This window comes from Strix uralensis, chromosome 7, assembly GCF_047716275.1.
Source record: "Strix uralensis isolate ZFMK-TIS-50842 chromosome 7, bStrUra1, whole genome shotgun sequence".
Lineage (NCBI taxonomy): Eukaryota > Metazoa > Chordata > Aves > Strigiformes > Strigidae > Strix > Strix uralensis.
This window is the reverse complement of record NC_133978.1, coordinates 14,230,394-14,256,300: the sequence shown is the minus strand read 5'-3', so window position 1 is coordinate 14,256,300 and position 25,907 is coordinate 14,230,394. Positions and strand designations below refer to the sequence as shown.

The 25,907-nt window shown below is 37.9% G+C and overlaps 1 protein-coding gene across 1 annotated transcript; it reads left to right on the top strand.

Annotated features, from left to right (window-relative positions):
• Positions 1-20,826: 20,826 nt before the first annotated feature.
• Positions 20,827-24,720, top strand: LOC141945831 (mannose-binding protein-like). Its single transcript, XM_074874498.1, is given in 7 exon segments — positions 20,827-21,209; positions 22,335-22,417; positions 22,559-22,573; positions 23,049-23,138; positions 24,177-24,215; positions 24,218-24,470; positions 24,472-24,720. Coding segments are annotated over 7 exon segments (762 nt in total). The 5' UTR covers positions 20,827-21,009; the 3' UTR covers positions 24,554-24,720.
• Positions 24,721-25,907: the final 1,187 nt, after the last annotated feature.

The window sequence follows — 25,907 nt, the reverse complement described above, 5'->3', positions numbered from 1 at the left end:
AAAAGCAAAAAAAGTTGCTGCTCTTTGGAATATTTAGATTAGGTCAACAGCAGTGCTTCTTTTTTTGTTTGTTTTCTTCTGATATGCAAAACAAGAAGAATCCAGAAGAAGAGAGATTCCGTATTGTCAAAATCAGATCAGTTAAACTTAATTGCACCATAGGCCAATGAAACGCTAGTGAAAAAATGACAGTTTTGAATTGGACCATGAGAAGGATTAAAAGGGCCACATCAGTGTCAATCTAGCAGGTATAATATCTACAAATTAAAATACACGACTGGCATATTTCTTTTCTCATTGTCATAAACACTTTTTTTTGTGTCTGGAAATTTTTTGCAGACTTTTCTTTGAGAACCATTTCTGACTGATGTAAAGCTGGCTGCCAGAGCTTTTAGTGCCTGCCAACCTGCTGCAAAACTAAGGTAAGCACTAGACTTCAACCTTGTCATCATGCTGGTGTTGTAGCTGCATAGATGCCAAAGTATATTTCTTTAGACTAGAGTCTCCTCAGTGTTTCTTTAATGACGGTAAATTTACAAGTGGCATAACATAGGTGATAAATTCAGAACATACTCCATTTTAACACTACCCTACATTAGAACACTAGCCTACACTTGCAAAGTGTCTTTCAACGTTTTAAAACAGGATTAGAAACTCTCCAGGTTTCATTGAAAATACTATCCCTGAGAAGAAAATTATTTTAACTGTAAATCAGATGTGAGAGTAATATAAGGAAGGAACAAAAGGAGTTTAAGATCTCATCTACACCTAAATCTAACAAACATGTTAAATATAAATTCAGGCTTGTAATTTAAGTCAGATTTTAGAAGGTAGAGGGTATTGTATTTAGACTCTCTGTAACCAGATATATGAAGGCAACCTTTAAAGCGCTATTTCCCCTGAGGTCACAGGGAACGGCTTGGGAGTCAATATTCTCCTCTGATAAAGACTATGAGAAGAGCTGACTTTTGAGTACTTGAGTGGCTCTGGGTTCATATAATGCCAAGATTTTTATTCCTTTAAGGACTGCTTTAAGGAAAATTCCTTTAAGAACTACTTTAAGCTTCTCTGTCACTTTTCAAAACCTTGATCTTAGGCCACATTATTACTGAAACCGAGTTAGTAACTTAGCATGTCCTGCTTTTGCTAATCAGGGCTGAAGGAATAAATCATTGCCATTTAGAAGTGTGTGGAAATACTCAGCTAGAAGACACTGCGGAAGTTCTATGATGATTATCTGTGGTAGACAGCCTTATCCAAGTTCTAACAATACTTTGATTATTTAGCCTTGATAGTTTTTGTGCACTGGGCTATAAATTAGTGAAATCATAAAAACTGACATTTTGATTACAGGGGAAAAATCATGTGTAAAACTGAAAAGCAACATCTTTTAATCTTGCAGAGAAGTTCTTTCACTTCTCTGCTGTAGATATGGGCATCTCTGTGGAATGTCTTCCACAGCAGCCCATAATTATATATTCATTTTTTATAATAGATGATAAAATGACAGCTGGAAGTGGGGAAAAACACTGGGCATTCCAGATGTGGTCTGAAGAATATGAACTGAGGTGAGTATATTGCAGAAGAAAAATCTTTTCTGTTTGTATTTCAGATTTTGGATTTACTGCTAAGTTCAACATCGTGCAAATGTACTCTGGGAGAGGCATGATTCAGAGTTGTTACAGTCCATGGAAATATTTTCTTTGCCTTTATTAGATTATATTTTGATCAGTCCTAAATGTAGAATTTGGAGGGGCATAAGCAATAGCTTGCAGTAACTTAGACATTGTTTCTGGTATTAACAAATACTCTGAAAGCCTAATTATGATATGCATTTCGTTTCTATTATGTCATGAAGTAGGCATATCAGTTAATTAGCTATCAGCTGCAATTCCTTTGTTTGTACAATGTAATTGTTTACCATGAAAAAAAGTTTAGATTAAGTGTTTAATTATTTAAATGTACCTAAAATGAAGTGGCATAGGGGAGAAATTTGAGATCATTCTACTAATTGCTTAGCAAGCTAATGGAAGGTTGAACTCCAAAATTACTTCTGCTTAAAACTTCTGCAAAGCTACAAAAATTTTGGAGTAATTAACTGACTGCTCTCTCTACCTCTAGTTTTCATTTTGTCTTTTTTCAATGAAGCTGCATTCAGGAAAGGTGAAATTATTTCATTTTTTTAATTTAGAGTCTGTATTTATGTAGAGGGCATTCTGATGATGTATCTAGTGTAGTAATGATGAGTTTAACATAATGTGTGGCACGCATTAAATGTGCCAAAAGCAATTCATATTTCTGGCCTCCTGTTTTCCAGAAGATATGTTGATGTGCATCATCATCTTCTTATTGAGAGTTTATAATTCTGGACTTGAGCTACACTGGTGTCATTCACACAAAGCAGCTTATCTGTGCATGTCTACCTCTTTTCACGGTCAGGAAGATAAATGTATATTTGATATATCCAGTCTTTATGGGTTTTGGCTGCTGATTACAAAACCCTAAGCTTAGTAAATTGAATTTTAGTGCAGTTCTGTTTGAACAAATTCAGTGTATCCAGAGCAACTGTGAGCTCAGATGCAATTGGGCATTAGCCATAGCTAACAAGTAAAACAGCAAAAAGGAATAACAAGAGACAGGATTATAAAGGCTGAATTTTGCTTTCAAGGAGGAAATTTAATAGTTTAGCAGAAATATCCCTATAATTATCAGTTAAAGCCCTCACCAAGCTCATCACCTTACAATCAAAGAATAAAGGCTTCCAAACACTTTGGATACCTGCCCCGTCTCTGAAGTCCTCTTATTTTCAGGGGACATCGTAGACCCTTAACTCTTCCAGACCAGACTGAGCAATGCTGCTGCATCCAGTGCTGAGCACATCAGTCCCAGGAATGAGCACTCCTGGTGACAGCTCCACCACTGCAAACCCATGCCAGGCTGTGGCCCTGCTCAGAATGGAGAGCCAGGCAATGGCAGCAGAAATAGAAAGAAAATAGGGGTAAAAAGGGATCCAGGTACAGAAAAATGTCTTTCTCCAATTTATCTCACTAAATTCAACTATTCTTCATTAAAATGATGTTTAGTACAGTTTTTCTGAAACTGTACTAAAAGGTGAAAGGTGAAGGTGAGATACTAGATGAACATGAGACCACCATGCAAAATGTGAATGGAATATTACTCAAGTATTGTTCTATTGGTCTTTCAATTCTAGGTTACCATATTTAAATATGCTCTGGTCTGATAGTGAATTAAATCTGAAGGATTCCTTATGCCTTTTTTTAAGGAAAATATGAAGCTGTATATGATGCCCAGTTCAATATTTTATGCTAAAGCTAGAAGCGTCTATACACATGTCAAACTTTTTTTCCATAATATCAAGTAGGAAATGAAAGGCCAAAATAAGAGAAATTCTGTATACTTAAGAACTCTTTTCAATATAAGTTATTGCTAATAATGAGGAATTCATTAGCTCTCTGGGAATGCTCAGCCAACATCCTTACCAAGCATGCTCAAGCTGACCTAAAGTTGAAGAATTTCTATTCATTATTAAGACAAATAAAAATGCTTATGTTAAAACTGAAAGTTGATATGAAAAGCTAAAGCTGTCTGGACCCATTGGAAGCATCATTCTGACTCCTGTTAAATTCTGCAGAAATCTGATGTTTCTAGAGGGTTAAAGGGAAGAAATTTAATTTCAGAGAAGGTCTGAAAATTTCCCACTACCAAGTTCAGGAAAAAAATAGAACTCTTGTGCAAATGTATGTGTGATAAGAGATTGAGTACTCATAAAATGCAGCTGCTTACAAGAAAATACTGTTAAGGCATTAAATCAATGAAAAAAACAGTATAGAAGAGAGGGCTGCTGAAGGTTGTGAAAGGTCACATAATCCATCTCTCTGCCTGAAGGAAGGATAGAAGAATAGTGCCTTAGAAGAATAGAGCAAACCTTAAGGCGGTATACTTTGCATCTTCACTGAAGCTAGTTAGGCAGAAAAATGCAAACCTCTCTGATTCAGGCAAGCAAGGCTTTCCACCCCTTCCTCAGCTTTTTGACAGTGATGGTGACTTATTTGCTCATCTGTGCTAGCAGGCAGCTGAAGAGGACAACATGGAAGATAAGGGAGTCATAATATCTTGTCACAGACAAGTAGCCTTGTGCATCACCACTGTAGCTTCAGTGGCAGAAGAGGAGGCAGGTTTGCCCCTTCTGCCTAGCAAATCAGTCACAGCATTAGTCCTCCCCAAAAGTCTTCCATAATTATGTACTCTACCTCAGTTCTTGCAAAGCTTTTTATTATTTCTCTGAATATTATCAGGATCTTCTCCAGCTATTTTCTAATTTACTTTGATACCAGATATCTAGAGTTTCTCTACAGATTTGCATTGGTACTTGTTGTGGTTCCCCTGTAAGCAGCCTGGAGAGGATGGCAGAAATATCTCTAAAATATGGCATACTTGCACACAATTCTTATCTTGCCACTGTCCTCTCAGGACAGGTATTTGAATAATATATTTTTCTCTTGCTTTCTCATTTTCCTCTTTAGAAATATCATTGACAAGAGCATCTAATGCCATTCTGTGCAAGTATAAGGAGAAAGGAAATATATTTTTGCACTTTTGTTCCTTGAAGAATTCCTAAGAGCAGCAGAGATGGTGAGGACGATACTAAGAAAGATAGGCAGACCAAGATAAAACAGCAGCCATTTTCCAGCTGGAGGAGCCTCCCAGCTTAGCTAGTAATAGAGACTAAAGTCAAAACACGCTTCTAATAAGGCCAGTATTAACTCACCTTAATTACCTTACCTTACAGTAATGCTAATTCATCACCTTGGCACTGCTCTAAATAGATTATCATCGCTTCACATTTTCCAATAAATTCATTACATTCTGAAATTAAGTAAGGTAGTAAAATTTGTGATTCTACACAGTAACACATAGAAATTGCTATTTACCACAGAAACTCCTCTTAATGAATGCAGCGGTAGGGGTTAGTGTCGATGTTAATTTCAGAAGAGAGACTGAATTTTCTCCTGAAATAATTTATATATTTTCAGTATATCTAGGTCAGTGCAGTTGTGTAGTGTATATGGAAAATTGGCTGTGTATATTATCCTATGATGAAAGAAGAAATCCACTGTGTAGCACTGAAGTCTTTTCACTACTGTGCCTCCTCCCATAAAGTAACTATACAAAGCCAGATCGGGCAAACTTGCACAGAAAGCAGTGTCTCTTTTCCACTTAAATAATTTTACTGAGGCCAAAAGGAAGTCTTAAAAAAAAAGCCATTACAGGAATTTATTCAAGAAGGATATAAATGCAAACATCTGAACTTTTTGAATATATTCAGTTCTGGAATGCCAGTTAAGGTCCATAAGGATCAAATTTTCTACTTTGTACATTTGTAGTGAAAGATTAGGGTTTCCTTTTAGTTGTTACAGCCTGTGTCTAGTGGTTTTAAGAGCAATCTGCAAATGCTTACAAAGCTGTGAGACTAAATTAATGATTTGCTTTATTTGTACTGTTTCTCTTCAACTTATTTTCCTCATCTTCTCAGATTCAACTCATTGGATCATGAAGTGTTGAGGATCTTCTTGGAAAAAATGGACTGTGAACAATGTTCAAAGACATTAGAAGAGCTGGGTGGCATAGTTTAGCCTTTCCTTAAAGGAAACAAAAGACACATAAAAAGAATAGCTTACTATTATAGACAGAAGCCTTGTAAGGTAAACAAACATGCTATAAGGTCCACTTCCTCTTTTCAGGGTGAGATAAGGTCATTGTTTAGACAGGAGAAGCTGGTGTAGCATAGATACAGTAGCTTCTGTTAGTCACTTCCCTCATACAGATACATTTTGAAAGGTGAATCAAATTGAGATTGTGTTTGCAAGTTTTTTGGGCACCTGTGGGGTTGCAGGTTTTGTTTTGACCTCAGCTGAGAGATACAGCCAAGGTGTTGCATGGCTGGTGATGATACACTGATGGCATAAACAATGGCAAATTAGTGTGTACAAGGAATACAATATTCCTCCAAGAAAAAACATTTCCCAGAGTTACTGCAGCTTCCTCAGAGATCTGACTGAGGTAATTCTCCAGGATCTTAGTAACACCAATGTAATGTAAAGGCCATCTCAAAGGGTTTCTTGTTCCAGGACCCCTTTGATCCTGAACCCTCTAGATCTTTCAGAGAACTACAGAGCTGGAAACCCATTTAAACTTTTCATTTGGAACAGCAGTACTTAACTGAACTGACATCAAAGTGAATTGGCAAATCAGCTATGCATTTGTATGCAGTGCCTTCACATGTGGGTCACTCAGGGAAATAATATGGCCTTGCTCAGCCCGCTCCTAGAAGCTGCCACTCTGCTATGCTGTGCTGAAAGTAATTTAGTTGTATTGTGCTTCTGGGTCCTCCTCATTCTCCTGTTCCCAAAAGGCACGATTGCTGGTGGAAAAATATTCAAATCTGGTGTTTCTGAAGGTAACTTGAGACTTCAAAAGCTCTTCATTGCCAAGCTGCTGGGCAGCTTGTTTTTCTAAGCAGAGAGCAGTGCTATAGAACAAATAGCACCTCAGCATAACCATTATTTGAAATAGATGATATACAGGCAGGAGAAATGCTTAGGCATGTAAGTAATAAAATCTTACAACTCAAACTGGAAATCAATAGAAACAAATAGAGTAGTAAAAAGAGAACAATGAACAGATGCATAAGTGAAAAGATGGATCCTTCAGTAATTTCTGACTCTTTCATTATGTGTTGTCAGTGTATCATATTTAAGTAACGTTTTGGACTATATTGCATAAATGATGTTCCCATTATGGCTGTACTGTATCACAGTAACAAATTCACTATTTTAGCACTCTTGCCTGGATTCCACATTGAAGTTTGTCAGCTACGTGACTTTCTTACTTCATTCATTGAAAATTAATATTCTTGTTTTCTGCCCTTCATAACACTTTTAGACAAAGAGAAACTGTCTGCTGGGTAGTGACTCACTGAGAGGAAATGAACATTTCTTCTTACTGCAATGTGATATTAGAGACAATAAGTCCTCTCATGACCTTATTTATCTATTGTGTACTAGTCAATTCACAGTTATGTGTGAAGAGCTGTGATGTATCCTGTGATTATCTAAAAACAGGTTAGAAAACAGTGGGAGAAAATGATGGTTGTTTTTTAGGGCTTCTCTTGTATGTGTGAAAGCTGTTGGGGATCTATTCCATATTTTTCAAAATTATGTCTGTATTTAGACACACTATTTAAACCACCATGTTAAAATTAGGCTTCTTAAAAAAAAAAAAAAAAAAAAGTGGGTAGATTTTCAAAAATTCAGGAAACCCACAGCTCTCATTGAGGTCAGTGAAAACTCTGGGGTACCAGACTTTTCAAAATGGTGACAAATGTCTTTGGGCTGTACCAAAAAGGGGCTCCACAAACTTTATGGTGTAGATGTTGCCCATCTACTGGAGCAGTTACTAACAAAAAACAGTCTGTGTCAGAAGATCCTGTTATGCTATATACCTCACTTTGCATTATAGATTATATTCAAACTACAGGTCATATAAAAATTACTCAGACTATACAAGAGAAGTGACTAGCAGAGTAACAGTCACTCTTATTGCGCTGGAGCTGCAAACCTCCTGTTGGATGGGACATGGCTGAAAGCCATTTGAGAGCTAAGGGGTGCTGTCGGAAGACATCAGAGAAATAGTTTTTTAATTTCTGTCATCATATCAAGATATATTTGGCTCACTGTCTTTGGAAAGATCTAGTGTTTCAAAATCCTGGGTCTGGAAAATCTTGATAACTTCCATATTTTTGGCAGTTACCTTTTAAGAGCAGTTAGGATTCATTCCCTAATATTTTTCAAGTACCAACATGTTGTGTGGAAAGATACTCTACAAATGCAACAGCTTTGATTTCTAATGAGTAGTAAAGCTACCAGAGATTAATGATCACAGCTAGGTTTTTTTGGATGGTGCCATAAATTAGCCAAAGTGTGGGGAGGGGGATTAAAACAAAACCATAAAAAATTTTAAAAAGAGGGTCCATTTTGGTTTTAGTCCATAATGTGGGGAAAGTGTGCATGAAATTTACAAAAGGCAAAACTTCATCTCTGTTGTCCTTGCATTCAAATGTCAGATCCAGAGGAGGCACTGGGAAGAAAGCTTGTTCTTTGTTACTGTCCATCTACTATGTAACAGCCTACAGATGTGTCTCAAAGAAGCAAGTAAAGCTTGAAATGTTTCTCTAGTAGGGTCAATATGCAAAATTGTATCTGCCCCACGACCAAGCTGTGAAACTACTCCAAAATCGTTCAGAACCTTATGTTTTTGAAATAAAGGGGGATGAGTAAGTGGAAACATAATAGGAAGTTGTACAATTCATATTTATGTATGACAAAGTGAATACAAGAGAACTGCTAAATATTAGTGGAAATTAGGTGATAGGAGCTACTGTACTAGAGTAGTTATTATAAGTATTTAATTTCTTTGCAAATATTAGAAGTTTGAATTTTTTCTTGAGTTCAACGTTAACCCTGTTGATATAATGTTGAGTTCAACATTAACCCTGATATGTGCTTAATCTGGAGGCCAAAAAGTCAATGGAAAGCTTTACAGTGTCTCAACTGCTGGTCAAGCAGCATATGTACTTTAATTAAATTCAGATTTTAAAAGTCAGGTAGCTGTTGAAGCCAGACTAGTTCTTTCCTCTGTTTGGGTAATAATTTTGGTGGGGAGTAATTGGAGGAGGTGTTCATTTGTAGACATTCCCCATTATCTACGGAAATTCAGAAGCATCTGGTTTACTAAGGTCTCTATATAATATGAGAAAATGCAGAATAATTAACAAGACAATATCTCAAAGAACACCAGAAAATAGTGAAGGAGTGATTACTGAAATGACATGGAAATGGATTTGGCATAGAAATACACATATTTGAAATCTACCTTAAATTCACTGAAGATCAGGAAATTTAAATTCAGTGCAAAAGGTCACACAAAATTGAGAGTGATGCTAGCTACTGTTTTATTGCATTAGTTTTATTCAAGATGTGTAAATGTGTATTATTAATTAAATAAGTCTTGTGTTCCTTTGATATTACTTCAGCGTAATATGCATGTTTGGTTCAGAGTTAGTGCAGAAGACTGTGGAGTTAGTGCAGTGGAGTTAGTGCAAATCAAGCCTACTCTTGATGCTTTTCCATAGCTAGCACTAAGTTCAGAGAGGCTGAAGACTGAGACACAAACACGGTCACTCAGGCACCTGGGTGTGTGGGTATGCTCTTCTGTGGCCATATTGGAGATACTTTGCCAGCAGAGAAGGGAAGGAGGAGTTGAGGGAAAGGAGATCCCAGGTATTAAAAAAAAAAAAAAAAAAGAAAAATTTAAAAAATTCTTTCTTGAGGTCACATTTATTTTTTGCACATCCATTTGACTGGTAATAATGCCTAACTGTTTTCTTGTTGAAAGATTTTTTTACTGAAAATGACATAATTTTGGCAGAGCACGTAGAAAAAAATTTTTGAGACAGCTGTCTAAAAGGCATGCGGGATCTGAATTTCCCAATTGCTTATAGTTACGAAAAAGTGCGATAACACTGCCAGTATGGTACATCAATTCAAACTGTGTGGATGTACCACATTATATTGCAGTACCTCTTAGCCTAAGGTGTTCATTGCTAAATTTGATGTCCAAAGAAGCAATGGACCATGGAAGTGCTTTAGCAGAGGTGAAAAAGTGCATTCCCCTTTCTCTTCATTTGTTTACTAAAAATTCTGAAAATATTAATTCTAGAGAAGAAATGTAGCTGTTTAGCATAAATATACTATTGGCTCATGTTACTGTTGAACCTTAAATACTTTAAAAACATTTCAAAACCAATGGTTTCTCCCCCCTTACCCCACAGCAGTCCTGTTTAGCAAGAGCTTGATCAGACCTAAACTGTTTGTCACTATCCCAACATTACAGGGCTCAGCTGTTAATGGAAGTATTGGAATATATGCTAAAGGAAGTATATGGCTTTGCAAATCAGGGAGGAATTTATTTAGTAATAGAATTTTATTTAGAGATTGCTCATTAATTCTTTAAATCAGCTTTTGGTTACAAGTATTTGCTTAAGTTTATGCAACATAAATTGCATACAACTACAGCTCAAATTATTTCTTATGAATAATGTATTTGAACAAATATAGACCTTTAATGTGTTTGCAGCTGATTTGTAGTCAGTTCATAATTTTTATGTCTGAGCTCATTTTTTCAAGTTGTTTACTCGTTTAGGTTAGAAGTGGGATTTTACATATCTCCAAGTATTTACTATGCAATTTTCAGGATGTATGATTTATTGCTTGAGGTGCTTTTTTCCTTTCCTTGGAATTCTCTGGGGGTCCACCTGCCTAATAGACTCCTGAAACATTTACTGTGTTTGAGTTTACTGTGCAGGTAATGGAAAGAGAAGTGTAAACATGAAAAACATTTCTCTGTTTCTTGTGCAAATATTAATACATGCAATGGTTGTGCTACCATCTAATAAACTCTTTTGCATTCCTCCTATATGACAATTCATGTGTCCAAATATTCATGACTAAATAAATAATAGTGTGCACAGATTGGCATGATTCAGATTAAAGAACTAGAATAAACCATGAGAAATAGTCCAGGAGGAAATTATTTGGTTGCAAAGTCATGTTTTCTGAAACAGGAACGTTTCCTTCAGATCAGTTTCTGAGAAACAGCTGGAAATGCTGCTGTTCCTGGACCCGGATGTCCTGGTGCAGCCCTGCTCACTCTCATGCTGACCCTTTTGAGCTGAGATGGACTCAGGTACTTCTCTTCTTTCTTCGAACTGATCTGTTTCAAACTGAGGTAGCTTAAGTTTTCTGCTTACCACTCAACCCCTTGCTCATCATTCAGTCACCCAGAGCCTTCAACTCACACATGTCCTTTGAGAGAGGCAGCTAAGGGATAACAAGCCCATGAAAATGAAATGGAAATGAAATCCTCCTCATGAAGGAGAGTTGCCATCCCTGCAGCCCCTGTCCTGGTGTGAGACCAAGGTAGCTGTGACCAAGTGAGGAAGACTGGACATTTTTGGGAGATGTTGAGGCAAACGGTGCTTGGTCTCTCAGAGGTGGGAGTGTAAAGGGAAAAAAAAGGGAACAGCAGGCTTTGGCTGGGAAGTGAGGCTTCAAATGTTGTGCTCTTGTGCCGTATGTGTGTGTGTGTGCAAATGGTGCTGAAAAGGAGGCATTTTATACTTTTGTGTTTCTATCCGTTGCAATCAATGAGTGCTAGGCATATGCTGTGCAGGGGAAGGAGCAGCAATTAATATAGCATGTGCTTTGTCCCAAAGTGATATTAACTTGCAGTAACGCCGCTTTAGCAGAAAGAGCAATCAAGTCATAACAGGCAGTCTGGGAGAGATGAACAAGGGAACATTGTCCAAGACAAAAGACCACCATCTGAGCTCCTTGTTATAAGCCATAGGCATCATTTAGGCTCAGGCCTGGGGCTGGGCAGTTACAGGCACAGTACAGTCTGATGTGCACCTGTGTCACTCTCCATGTAAGATATGAAACCAAAAGCTGTACAGCTCTTCACACTGTCTTCTGAAAAGCTACTTAGAAGCGTGCTCTGCCATTTTTATCTGTGCTCTGCTTAGTTACTGTCACAGATGTGTTGACTTATATTGTGATGTGATTTTTCCAGTGAAATTTTCCTCTCCTGGTGGAGAGTTAAGCCAGTCCTTAACATGACTAGGTAAAAAAAAAAAAAAAAAAAAAAAGTGTCTTTAAGGATGCTGCCTATTAATATGCCTTGTAATTAGTACTCCTGGATCTATGTTCAAGAGGCAGAATTTTGGTTAACCTCTTTGGCCGGTGGGAGTTCCTTGTCAATGTGAGTGAGGGGGGAAAGCAAAATGGTGGGGGCTCTGCAGCTCTATTCCCTAGCCCCTCTGGTCTCTGAGAAAAATGACTCATGGATCAGTTTCCATGGATCAGTGGGCATAATCCTCTGTGAGGAGACTTAGTTGCCAGGACAACTGTTGCCAAGACAGACTGGTTTTCCTTGGGAACAATTTCACTGTGTTATTTCTGTACAACAAACCATCTCCCGTGTCTATTGTTAGACCCATGTGAGAAACTATTGGAGTTTTAGCTCCAGGTGGAAATTAGGAAACAGTAGGAAGGGAAAACAAGTCTAATTACCAAAAGGTAGTTTTCGGTCCTACATGGATCTGCACAAAGTTTGTGGTCTCTCAGACTATATGTGCACTCTGCAAACATGGGCCCCGAAACCCAGTGTTGGAAGCCTCTTCAAGCCATGAGATCAAAATGGATTCCAAATCTTACAATTCTCTTTAAAAATATTTAGTTGGGAATAGGATAAGGTCCTTGGGGATATTTTGCATTGTAGTACATAGCTATATAAGTTCTTATGATTGAGAACAGTGGCTGTGATCAACAACCTGCATGTGCTGGAAGCAACAGATTCCACCACCTCACCTGACCTGGGAAATGCTGGTGGTTTTTGGAACGACTGACATGCCCTCAAAGGACCACTCTGTTCCATTTGAAATTGCTTGTGAGTTTTATATCACCTGAAAGATTGCTTTAGCTTCACTGTATTAATAGTATATATGCAACAGTCACGAATCCCTGTTATAGAGGCTTTCAAAGTTTATGATTCAAAACTTCACCATTCCTGTATTAGTTTCCAATTTTTTGCATGAAATACTTTTGGTTCAAGTGGAAAATATTTTTTATTATTGTATGATATTAAATAATATTCAGCTGAATGGGTGTAAGCTAGTTAAATGGATAAACTACTCTCTTGAGAAATACAAAGCAAACAAATTTAACACTGTTCTTGTCCAGCAGAGGTCACTTACAGGCCACTTTATTCCTTATTGACTGTGCTTTCACTTGCCTAGTTAGCATCTGTTGTTTCCGTTACTAAGTAATTCTGGATCAGCTGTGCAAATGCAGGTCCTGAAGACCCTACTAATGACTTCGAATCTTTTCTAGAATCATTAAGAAACAGAAAGGCAAAATCCTACTGAAACATACGAAAAATCATGAAAAAGTATAGGGACTTCATTGATCCCATAAACTCAGTAGGTAATCTTAGTAACTACACCATGCTTTGCAAGCTTTGCTGTGCATATTAAAGAATTTTCAGTGCAAACATACTCTACCCTGTGTTACTAAATCTATGTGGGATTCTTATCTGGTTTCTTATCTGCTCAATCTTCACAAAACATTTCTCAATGTGCACTTAAATTGAGACGCAAGATGTGTTTACAGCTTCTGATAATTCAACTGTATGTGAATCTCAGCTGTTGCATGCTTGCAGAGGCCTTTGCTTCACAAATTTTTGTTGCAACATGAAGAAAACCCTTGAGTAGTCTTTACTTGACCGATTAGTTGTCAAATGTGAATAACTCATCCAACTTCAGCAAAACATGCCATTCTGTGTCTTCTATTGTGGCTAGAGTGTAAAGCTGGAAATCAGACATGGTGTTTTATGAGTCTTGAAGCATCAAGGCCTGCGTTTGAAGTGGCCTGAACAGAAAATAACCCCATTCCATTTCAAGTTTCATTTACAGCAGATGAAAGAAAAGCAAAAGAAAAGAGCAAGAAGGTTCTTGTCTGCCCAAGATGAATGAAGGGCAGAAATTCCCTATTCGTCTATAGACACCATTAGCCCAATAGTTAGATTATGTGCTCTGAACTTTGTATGAATGGCATTTATTTTTGTTTTGTTACTTTTTGATGGCAAGATTTAACCACTTCTTATACAGAGCAATATAACACTGAACAGTTCATGTAAGCAACAGCATATTTTTTGTTTGATTTAGTTGAGTAAATATCGAGGTGTAAACTGTGGTTTTATCATGAAGCACTGTAATTTATCTTTGTATGTGGGTACACTGGAGCAGAAAAACACCCTATAAAATCTGCTGTCTCTTTCTAGCTCCCTGATTCTTCTGACACTGGGACAAAATTGTAGCTGCTTTCAAATATAAGGGTCTAAATATGTCATGATTTTACATTGTGCTTAGTTTCCCAGTTGCACTAAGCAATGCATTCTTTGCAGATGTCAAACACAAAGCTGGGTGAAAAGTGGCCTAGTGGCTGGATAAAAACTTTTCTTGAGTGATGGATGGTCCATACAGAGACACATTACAAATGTATAAGGTAAGTTCCTTTAAAATCTCTATGAAGGTGAAGACAGAAGTTGTTTGACTTTATGGTCAAACTTTTACAAAGTAAAGCAGAACAGCTGACTAGCAATGGTAAGAATAGTATCTTGATGTTATCTTTCTGAATCTCATGCTTTTAAAGCTCAGATCTCTTTTTAGCTCAGGTGACAGGAAGCTCAGTCAGCAAATTTTCAAAAGAGGAGGAAAAACACTCAGTACATGTGTTCTTAATAGTCAGTACCCTGAGTGAGGGATCCTTCGTGAATTGTGAACTGTGCTTGAATCTCAGACAGAATTTCTTCTGAGTTAAGCAGGTTGTTTGGGTTTTTTTTGGTCTCGTCTGCTTCAGAACTGTCTCACTCTTACATCTTCTATAAAGAATACATTCTCAGTCTTGCAAACTCCAAAGTACAGACTCAGCACCTCTGCAAAGTCTGTTTTTAATAAGAAACAGGAGTAGTTTTGGGTTTATAAGCTTAGGTCCAGACTAATGTGCAGTCATTTAAAGTTTGAGAGAGGGGAAGATGGTACAAAATTCTGCTTCATTCCTAGTTTGTCAGCTGTCTGGCCCAGGACGGAAAAATAAATCAAAGAATATCTGACTCTCATTAATGTCCACTGGAAATGTGCTGTGATCTACTTGTTTAGGTCTTTATTTTTATACATAAACATAAAATCAGAGTATTATGCATGCTGATGCTTATGCCGTCTAATTTCTACCATGAATGAAGGGTGAGACTCTGTAATAATTAAATTATTATTCCTATTCCTACTTATCCTACTACAGCATTGTTCTTGGTGTGTCCTGCTATATAAATTCCCTCCTCTCTCACAAGCAGTTCATACTTTTACCTTGCTCTTAATATACAGAGTGGACAAAGATTTTATCATTAATGAGGGCTGATTCGGGGTACTAGCCCAAACAGGAAGCCACTCTTCATAGTCTCTGTGGTAGGCTGACAAATGAAAGGAAATACATGAAGAGCTTCCGCTCTGCTCCGTCCTTCTTACTATGCAGAAGTATGGATGCATGGTAGGTTATGCAGGCAAGAGAAATCACTACTAATTCAGAAGAAAAAGATCCTGCACAGGACAGCTTCCACTTTATATCTTTCTAAGAGCCCTAATTAAATGCACTGTATGAGCACCTATTAAGAATGGTGCTCCATAATGCCTGGTCTGAGGTTTTTCCGAAGCAAGGTTATTCCTAGGTTTTTGTTCTTCAAAAGTCTTTAATCCTGACTCTCGTCTCAATGAAAAGTTTGAAATACTTTGTAAACTCCTGGTTTGGGGATAAGAGTACTCTGTTGGTCTGACATCAAAGTGAATCAATGAGCTAGCTGTGCATTTCTATCCACTGCTTTAGCCATATATTCTTTTGCAAGTGTCTAGAAGCTGTCACCCTGCTATGCTGTGATGAAAATAATTGGATATAGTTCCCACTTCTGTTATTCCCATATGATACTGTTGCTGGTGAGGAATACTCAAAACTGATGGCTCCAAAGGCAAGTTTGAAACTTCAAAAGCCAAGTGTTCTCACGTGCTGAGCTGCTTGCTTCTCCAAGGAAATCTTCAGAGAGCTGCACCATATATCAAAGAGCAGCCAAACATAAGACCATTCCCCCAAATGAATGATATGCAGAAAGAAGGTACATTCAAGGATCTAAATAGTGAGGAACTCAGTACTCAAACTGGGAATCAGGAGAACCAAATAATTCTGGAGGAAGGGAAGGCTGTATACAAATAAGGAGATAGAAAATGAAGTTACAAATTCAGTGAAGAAAGACATTTAATAATTTGTGAATACTAAGCTACGTGCCCTTATGATTTTTATTTGTCACTTAATGCAGGAATTTACAATAGTCCTGTAAATTTGGATACTGCATATAAACGTGCTGGGTTTACTACAGCTTAGTAAAATTTCCATTGTGTGATAAACTATGTTTCAGCAAGACAGTGTCCTGACCTGGCGAGAATTTAGGGGTGGGGAAATTGCTGAGAATCCTATCTGCTTTTACTTCTGCTTTTTCAGGCAAGCAAACTTCAAGGAAGTTCAACAGACGTTCAACAAACCAGGCATTTTTGTGTGTTACAAGGTTACAAGATGAGGCCTGGATGCCATGTGTTGACAGCACATAGATACCACATTTGGTTCTTGGCCAAAATAGCAAAGGTCAGTGTGGAAATTTCATCTTCCTATTTTAAAAAAAAAAAAAAAAAAGGTCTCTAATTTCAAGTCTCTGTTCAATGATTTTGGCTCTACAATATTTTTATCAAATCATGGCTGAGAAATAGCAGTGCTCTGAACTGATGTTTTCCTTTTTTTTTTTTTTTTTTTTTTTACTGAGACTAAATTTATTCTAACTCCTGAACAGAAAAGATACAGTGGCAGCCTGACAGCCTACAACATCTCTATCTGATGTCACCACATCAGAGAACAGCCCAAGAAATGGGACCTTGAGAACAAAATCCCTCCTGACACTGCTGCAGCGATGGAGAGTTTGAACTGGTTTTTGCAGCTGGAGATATCACAGAATCATTCAGGTTGGAAAAGACCCTTAGGATCATTGAGTCCAACCATCAGCCCTACTCTACAAAGTTCTCCCCTACACCATATCCCCCAACATCTCATCTAAACGACCCTTAAACACATCCAGGGATGGTGACTCCACCACCTCCCTGGGCAGCCTATTCCACTGTCTGACCACTCTTTCTGTGAAAAATTTTTTCCTAATGTCAAGTCTGAACCTCCCCTGTTGGAGTTTAAAGCTGTTCCCCCTTGTTCTGTCACTAATCACCTGTGAGAAGAGACCAGCACCAACCTCTCTACAATGTCCTTTCAGGTAGTTGTAGAGAGTGATGAGGTCTCCCCTCAGCCTTCTCTTCCTCAAACTGAACAGCCCCAGCTCCTTCAATCTCTCTTCATAGGATTTGTTCTCCCGGCCCTTCACCAGCTTCGTTGCCCTCCTCTGCACTCGCTCCAGCACCTCGATATCTCTCTCGTATTGAGGTGCCCAAAACTGGACACAATACTCAAGGTGTGGCCTCACCAGTGCAGAGTACAGGGGGACTATCACCTCCCTACTTCTGCTGGTCACACTATTTCTAATACAAGCCAGGATGCCGTTGGCTTTCTTGGCCACCTGGGCACACTGCCGGCTCACGTTCAGGTGCTTGTCAATTAGAACCCCCAGATCCTTTTCTTCCACACAGCTCTCCAGCCACACCTCCCCAAGCCTGTAGCGATGCATGGGGCTGTTGTGGCCCAAGTGCAGGACCTGGCACTTGGCCTTGTTGAAGCTCATCCCGTTAACGTTGGCCCACCGATCCAATCTATCCAAGTCTCTCTGTAGAGCCTCCCTATCCTCATGCAGATCGACACTACCGCTTAACTTGGTGTCATCTGTGGATTTACTGATGATACACTCTATGTCCTTATCAAGATCATTTAACAGACCTTCCTCTTGGTAAGAAAATTTTCTGACAGCAGAATTGCCCAAGACATCTCTTTCTCAGCATTATATTTTATGTTATTAATTTTGCAGAACTACCCGTGGCAATATCCCACAATTCTTGCTACTGTACTTTTCATGTCCACACAACAGCACCATAGCCAGCTGGACAGTGCAAGCTCTATTGAGAAGTTTATTCTAATCATGAACTGTATCACTTGCATTATAGGAAGACAAGTAATAAATGATTTACTTAAAAGTTTAAAGATATATTCCTTTACCCCATGTTTTTTTCCAAATCCCCCATCCCATTTTTAAACATAAATGGGTATGTTTCAGTTGGCCAAGTTTTTTTCAGGGATAATTCAGAGTACATTGCAGAAAAGGCAGCCACTGCAGTCAAGCAAGCCTCAAATACCCCTTCCTCTCCTAGGTTATTAAAAAATGAATCAATTGACTGGATAAAGGGGAAAAACCTTACAGTCAAAACTTTCAGTGCCTGCAGTTGTTCTAATGTTTTGGTTGTTCATTTGTACTGTAACACAGCCAATGTCTGTCCAAGGCCAGGCAAAGAGCAAAGGGCTCACTCCCAGAATGTCATATGCAGTACCTGTAAATAGGGGTGGTAAGATTGAGGTAGGCAATCATTAGGATTGTGCAAGACAGAGATAAGCCAGTAAGCAACCTCTTCCCAAAATAAAGCACAAAATTACAGCTTTCAGTAGAAATATAGGGGATTTTTTTTTTCTCTTGGCAGGCTTATCTTCATGGTAAAAATTGAGCATGTTTGTGTTACATTTCTTCTCTGCTACGTCCTGTTGAGCTGTCAGGGAAGCCAGTGGTGTGGTAAGAGTTTCACTGTGTACTGATCAAGTAAAGGTCTTGGTAAGTAAAGATCTCTCTTGCTCTGATAGAATTAGACCATACTGAGGCCATGCAACACTTGCAGGTGCACACATGCTGGTTAGAAAGGACCTTTGTAGGCTGCCCTACTGGAGCACAGAAAGCTGATGAGGAGGACTGTTAACAGGATGTAATCTATCAGTTTAACAGCATTCTGTCCCTGAGTATTCTCTGTATAAATGTAATATCTGCTTTTGAGGAGCAGTTGCCCTAGTACTTGACTTCAATAGGGCTGTCCTGTGCTGTCAGACTTTCAGGTTTCGGGCTAATGACTCAGAGCTGTCACCTCCAAGACTAGGTCTGGAACAAGGATTCCCTGCTGCCTCTTCCAGGATCTCTTCTCTCCTGTTACCTGCACTGCATGAATCACCTTCTAAAGCACTTTTTATGGAGGAACAAAAGAGTTACCTGAGATCTATGTCTTTAAATAGGACCTTCAGAACTAACTACCTCCTAAATATAAAAGTTTCATGACATCTTTCAAAACCTAATTCTGATCTCTGGTGAGAAAGTCTGCAACTGTGTAAGCCTTGGGACCTGGAGACTGTTAATCCATTCACACTTAGTGAGATTCTCCATGTGGGGTTCTCCATCTTCTCTAAATATAAATATGGATTGCAAAACCTGTTTTTTTCTATTTCAGCTCCCTAAGATTTACTCCATTTTTGTGAGAAATTTGGAAAATTTTGTTTCTTTATCTAAGCCACTGTTGATGCCAATTATTGTTAGTCTCTTTGGGAAGTGATTTCATTGCTAGGAAACCCTGTCACCAATTTGCCAAAGGTAAACAGACACTTCAGCTCTCCTAGAATAAAGGATTGGGGTGGTCAACTTGGAAAACTTTGGAGGTAAATAGATCTCAACTCCTGGTAGGCAAAACCAACAAAGGTTTGTGTGAGGTTGAATCCTGTAGGGAGCAGACTTCTCTAAGAGCTTAACATTTTGTTTTCAAGTTTTACTGTGCCATTATTTTGAGCTTTCTTGCTGCCTTCATTGGAGACAGCAACAATGTCAACTTCCCTGTTATTGGATGATTAACACAGTATAAAAAAATCAGCAGAAGGAAATCCTTAGAGGGCTGTTAAGAACTGGCTTGAGTCCATGAAGCTGGATAAGAAATATAAACCAGGATTCATATAACAAAACTAGTTCGCTAAATACCTTTCCTTATTTTATTTTGGTGTATGCCAATGCCCTGGATTTTGATGCGAGCCTAGTGGAGGAAGCACAAAGAAGTATATAGAAAAGTGGTTCTTCTTAAACTCTGCTTTTTATCCTAATGATAATGTTCTCACAGTAATATGCTAGTAATTATATTTTATATTGTACTTTATCAGATGAAACGTGACAGGAGAAGCTGCTCTCTGTGGGTAATCTTTTCTGAAGCTTAAAATAAAGAGAAATAATTGAGGTGACTAGCAAAATTCACTAGTTGAATTTGATTTTCTCTCCTTACCCAATCTGTCAACCAAATGTTGCTCCTTAGACTTGTTTTTCATTTTGTCTGGTAGAACTGGGAAAAAAAAAAGGCCAATGGACTTTAGTATGTGGCTTATTTACTATAAATGTTTGTCAGCTCATGTTTGTGGTAGTTTCATTTTGGATTTTTAGTTAAACACAGAATACGTGGGACATGATTGCCTCAAAATTGACCCTCATATTACAATCAAGGACTCTTATTGTGGTGCAACTTGTCAGAATGTCATGCAGACCTTTAGCTTATGATGTTACTCCCTGTTCCTGTTGTTCTACTCAGAGAACGCACCAAAGTATTGCGGATCTGGGATCCAAGAGGACTTTGGCTCCGAGGCATAATACTGAGAAAGAAATGTATCTTATTAATATACAAGGTCTGAAAGGAGAAACTGGGAGGTAATTAGATCATTGCTACATAAACACACTTAAGCTTTTTGTCCTTTAAGTTATGGGTGTTTGCTAGTAGTGGAGATGCTATAAAGAGAAACAGCTTACTCACTCTAAGCTTAGACATACAGCAATCCTGATAGATGTGGAAAGAAGAGTCCCAGCAGAAACACAATAGCTGAAGAGTTCAGGATTCATCCCAAACTGGAATACTGTATGACTCATTTGAAATGAAGAGAAATGCTTTAGATTTAGACATACAATGAACAAAACATTGAAATGGATTTGCAGCACAGTGCAACTGATGACTGTTGCTATATTAGGCATTTTCATTACACCTTGAGATTTTCAGATTCTTATAAACCAGGTTGTTTCTTTTCTGGTTTCCATACATAAAGATACAGTCAGAGGCTAGATGAAATGGTTCAGACACTATCCCTTGTTCTTGGCCTTTTGCCTGAAGATGGAAGTGTATTTCCTATGCAATGTAAGCAACCCTTTCCAATGCAACCCTTTTAAATTATGTAAATGGAGACATTTGTGAAATGACTCTGCTTGATTTGTCACAGACCTGTGAACTTAGCAATGGCTCTTCTTCAGCCTTTCAATGCCTTGGTACTTTGGCTTTCACTGTTGATGGTAACAAGGTCAGTCAACACAGATAAAGCTGAAGAGAAAATTTATTCACACCCAGTAATTCAGTGCAGTGCTCCTGCAGTCAATAGCTTACCAGGCAGAGATGGAAGAGGTGGTCCCAAAGGTGGAAAGGGAGAACCAGGTACGGAGCTATGACCATTTAGCAATGTTGTATTTTTTTATGATCCTTATCATCCCTTTAATCTTGTTTCATGCCTCCTTCATTCTTTCATTTTGTGTTTTTACTTCTCTCCTTTTGCCCCATTAACCTTTTGTAGGCTCTGCGCAATTTCAGGAAGTTGAAAATGCTTTCTGCATTTATAATGCTTCTCTAGATATTTGGCTTTTAATCAATAAAAAAAATACAGTACATTTTCACAGCACGCCATAAAACAGAGATGTAATGAGGTTTTAACCTGATTATACCATTGGTACTCTGAATCACTTAGAGTTTCCTACGATATCCTACTAAATGATTATTGCACTTTATTTCCAGGGGCCAGCTCTCAAAACCAGAAATCATGCTTGGCTACTAATCTGATGGTCATAACTCGATTGCTTCATATTCACTAGGTCCCAACAACAGGATTCCCCCAAGGCAAGGTTTGTCAGTTAGGTAACTTTTTTCATGCACTGCTGCAAAATGCAAATAGATCAGCAAGTGCTTTCTGTCATGTAGTAGAACCAAGTCACCTGTTCTCCCAAGTTGCCTAATCGTAATTTCTGTCCAAACACTTAATAAGTACATATGGAACCATATACTCTCTTACTGTATCCTGTCTGTGTTATCATGTGTATACCACACATCCTGGTATTAGATAACTGCTTTTCAGCCTTCAAGAAAACTGCCATCATTATCAATACCATTTGATATGAACTATGACATAACATTTCAATGACATACATTGATATTCTGTATAGACATTTATTGGTCCACATACCCTCAGTATGCCCTCTGCAATTTTATGGTTGAAGTGAGTAAAGCCAGCACTATCTGTTTCAACAGACTGCTTCAGAGGTATCCTTAATCTTACGATTTAGCTCATTTTCTAGATCATATACTGTGATATGTGATTGGATTGCAGCTGAAGTATATTGGCTTTCTGGTTTTAGAGCATGTGTACCTCTGCAATAACATGAGACAGCGTTTATTTCATTGATTTTCAGTGCCATAAGTAGGTGTAATAAAATAATAAAATAATGTAGTAAAATAATGCATTTCCTAGCAAATTAAGCCTTCAATTTTCTTGAGATGTTTTTATTTTCTGGGGCAGGGGAGAAGGTCTACAGGGTTTCCCTGGGAAAATGGGACCTCTGGGAATAAAAGATTTAGCACCACAAGGAGAAAAAGGAGAACGTGAAAGTAAGAAATAAATTTCTCATGTTTCTATAATCTTGTTTTAAAATTTTTAGTATATTTTCAAAAAAAATATTTGTGTTAATGTCCAGTATTCTTATAACATCATTTGAGGAAAGTTGAGATTTCCAGAAGTGTGAGGAGCAGAAAGATGAAGTCTGTTACACAGGAGATGAGCTGACCAACCTTCTGAGGGAAGAAAGGGTCTGGAAAGAGTCACTAGTTTATTGTTGTATGTGAGTGAAATAACAAACCCTCTGTCTCATAAACAACATTTTTTTCTGTCATTCTTTGCCTGTTCGTGTTTTTTTTTTACTTCAACTTTAATTCATTTAAAAATGTTTACATGTGTGTTTTGCATTTGAGAACTGGACTTTTCCCTCTGAATAGATGACTTCAACAACCCTGAGAATTCAAAGCCCACCCAAATATTCATCCTGGTAAGAGATAAGGTTTCCCCAGTGGGACAAATTCCCATGGAACAAAGCTGCAATGTGGCCTGTCGTTTCTGCTCTGGAAACCAAATAGTTCTCTCACATGGCATCAGGTTACAGGACAGCTAAGCATCTCAGAGACAGTTATTGTGTAGCCATTTTAATACAAATTACTAAATAACACCTTTAACTGCTAGTTGTGGTAACCAGTTACCTGCAGAAACAAGTAACTGCTTTGGAAACAAAAGTACAGGGTTTGGAGGCTGAACTAAACAGACACAAAAAAGGTAAGGTCCAATCATCTTTTTGACCTGGTAAAATGATGGACATGCTTGTGCTGGAGAACGGACTGAAAATAGTAGGTTGAAACAAATATTACAAATTTCTTGTGTTACTCATGGGAGATGGTCATTAATTAAATGCTGTCTCACTGAATATGTCCTTCCTGAACTGACCTGCCAAACTTTAAGGATCACTTTGCCAACATACAGGGCAAGGGCTTTTTACATGGACTGCGGGATCATCAGGGGAAAATTTAACTAGGCGTATGTCCCAGTTTTTGTATCATTGTTATAAGGTGGTAGACTCCCTTCACACTGATCCCAGAAACCTGTTAAAAACAATAAGATAAAATAACTTGGCCATTAAAGACAACAACTGTGTTTCAAAAGAATTGCTGCTAGCAGTTTTATCTGCTAAGTGAACAAGAGCTTCACTTGCCATCGGCTTTTCATGAAAGCCTGTCAAGTGTGCGACCTATGTATTCCTACTTGTAAAATAATATATATTTTCTGGAGAAATATTCAGTTTCCGAGGCTCACTAAAGCTATCCTTATATCTTCTCTTTCTGCTCTCTTGTTTTAAACCCTGAATTCTGTTACTGTCCCTCAGTTCTGGTTTCTGTGATAAAGCTGATGGGTACAGAAGATCTCCTAATTGCAGCTCACTTCCTTTGTATGATTTTAATTGATCTGTGATTTTTGTATTGAAACCTGGCAAGCTCTTTTGTCATGCTTGCAATTTGAGTGTGAATTCCTTCATATCCTGATTCAAAGGCTGCAATACTATATGAACTGGAAATGAAAAACATTAGAACAAGACCTGTGATCCAGTTTCTTGTGAAATTCCAGTTTTCTTGAAGTGTAGGCTTGTTATTTCCAGGTGTGTCTTCTGTCTGACTTCCACTGGATTCTGCCGACTACTTCAACAGATAGTCTGTTTACAGGTGGTATTAGTTATTTCTGAAGTACAATTGTGACATGGATAAATAACTATAGTGTGACCAATTTTTGGTATAATACAATCACGTTCCCTTTTGATTCTAGCTTTGATTTTAAAGAACATCATCAGGTGTATTGGTAAAAAATATTTGTCTCCACTGGAAAGAAGATACTTTTGACTATGGAAAAATCCCTTTGTGCAAAAGCTGGAAGTGCACTTACCTCTCCTAGAAATGAGGCTGAGAATAGAGCTTTAGAAGACTTAGCACCTTCAACACAGGCTTATATGGGGATATGTGATGAACAGACTGAAGGCAGGCTCATGCATCTGAATGGAGGGACTGTAACTTACAGAAACTGGAATGCTGGAGAACCAAAAGATCTAAAAAATGAAGACTGCAGTAATACAAGACTCAGGAAAATGGAATTATGTTAATTGTTCAAATTCAAGGGCCTTAATTATTTGTGAATTCTTGAACTGATGCATCTAAGAAAACCCAAAGTTTTTGCTCTCAATTATGTGGTTGATACAGAAGTTTGTTCCCATAAAGGTGGCCTGGAGTAACCAGAACCAGTCTATTTATAATTGTTTTCTCTTTGACATTCAGTTTTGAATCTCCTAATAAAATATAGATTTAATTTTTTTCAATCATTATAAATTAAATTGTGTTTATCATAGCAGTAGTAAGGCTAATAAGTTATGACATGCTCAGCAGGCTGGTTATACCTTCCTATGAGTTCCTCATAAATGCAGCATCAGGGAAATGTTTTTTAACAATCTTGAAACTAATGAAAAATTTTTATATATTCTGTCTTCGAGCTGAACTGTAAACTTTGAGAGACTACTCTCCACCACTTGCTTCTGATATGTTCTTTTATCATGTAAATAATGGACAGTGTATACATTCCTATGTTATGTCAGTATTTAGTGATGGCTTTGCTCCTAATGCGCTTTTACTTTAGTTCTCAAACTGACTGATGATGATCACTTAGAGCCTAGAGTGGTATTTGTCATCTGGGTACAGAGGTCTATTGCACACAAGTGATTAGTGACATGCAAATAATTTCTGTTTTGAAGTTTTGGCTATTTTTGTGTTGTTTTTTCCATGTGATAGGAAAATGAAAAGTGCTGTAACTACAGAGGAATAAAACAGTAAAACGTCCAACCAGGTTGCTTTGTGTGCAGTAGAATCACAAGAGAACAAGAAAACCTTTTTTTGGCTATTTAAAGGCATCACTTGAAGTACAGGAGATATAGATCAAGATTTAAATGAAGTAGAAAGCAGGAAATTTTTGTCTTAAACATAAGAGCCTACTGGTGAAATGTACTCCCAAGTGCAATTTAGCTCATGCAGAAAAACAGCAAAAGACTTTATTTATGTGAATAGGTCCTTAATGTGAGAGAAGTGATACCATAGGCTTTTATGATTTTCTTGATGGGAGTTTCTTTCACCTCAAGCGAACTACAAAAAGGTGAACTACAGACTGGATCAACTAGGAATAGGTGAATACCATGACAACAAAGCCCAATATTAAAATTTTGACAATTAAGAAAAATGTTTACATGCAGGCTTTAAGTTTTTGACTGTGGAAGAATAGATCATCAATTCCTCTTCCACTTAGTGTAAGACATGTAAGCTAAGTATCTCTATGGAGAGGACTGTGTCTACACAGGCAAGTTATGTGGACCCATGGGAGCACAGCAACATAGCTGTACAGAGGAGCATTTGGTGCCCAGCTCATCTGTTTTACAGCTACCATTTGCATTGCCTAATTCCATGTCTACTTTTATAAGTAATGAATTTCTCTGCATCAAGATACAGCAAAAAAGCAATT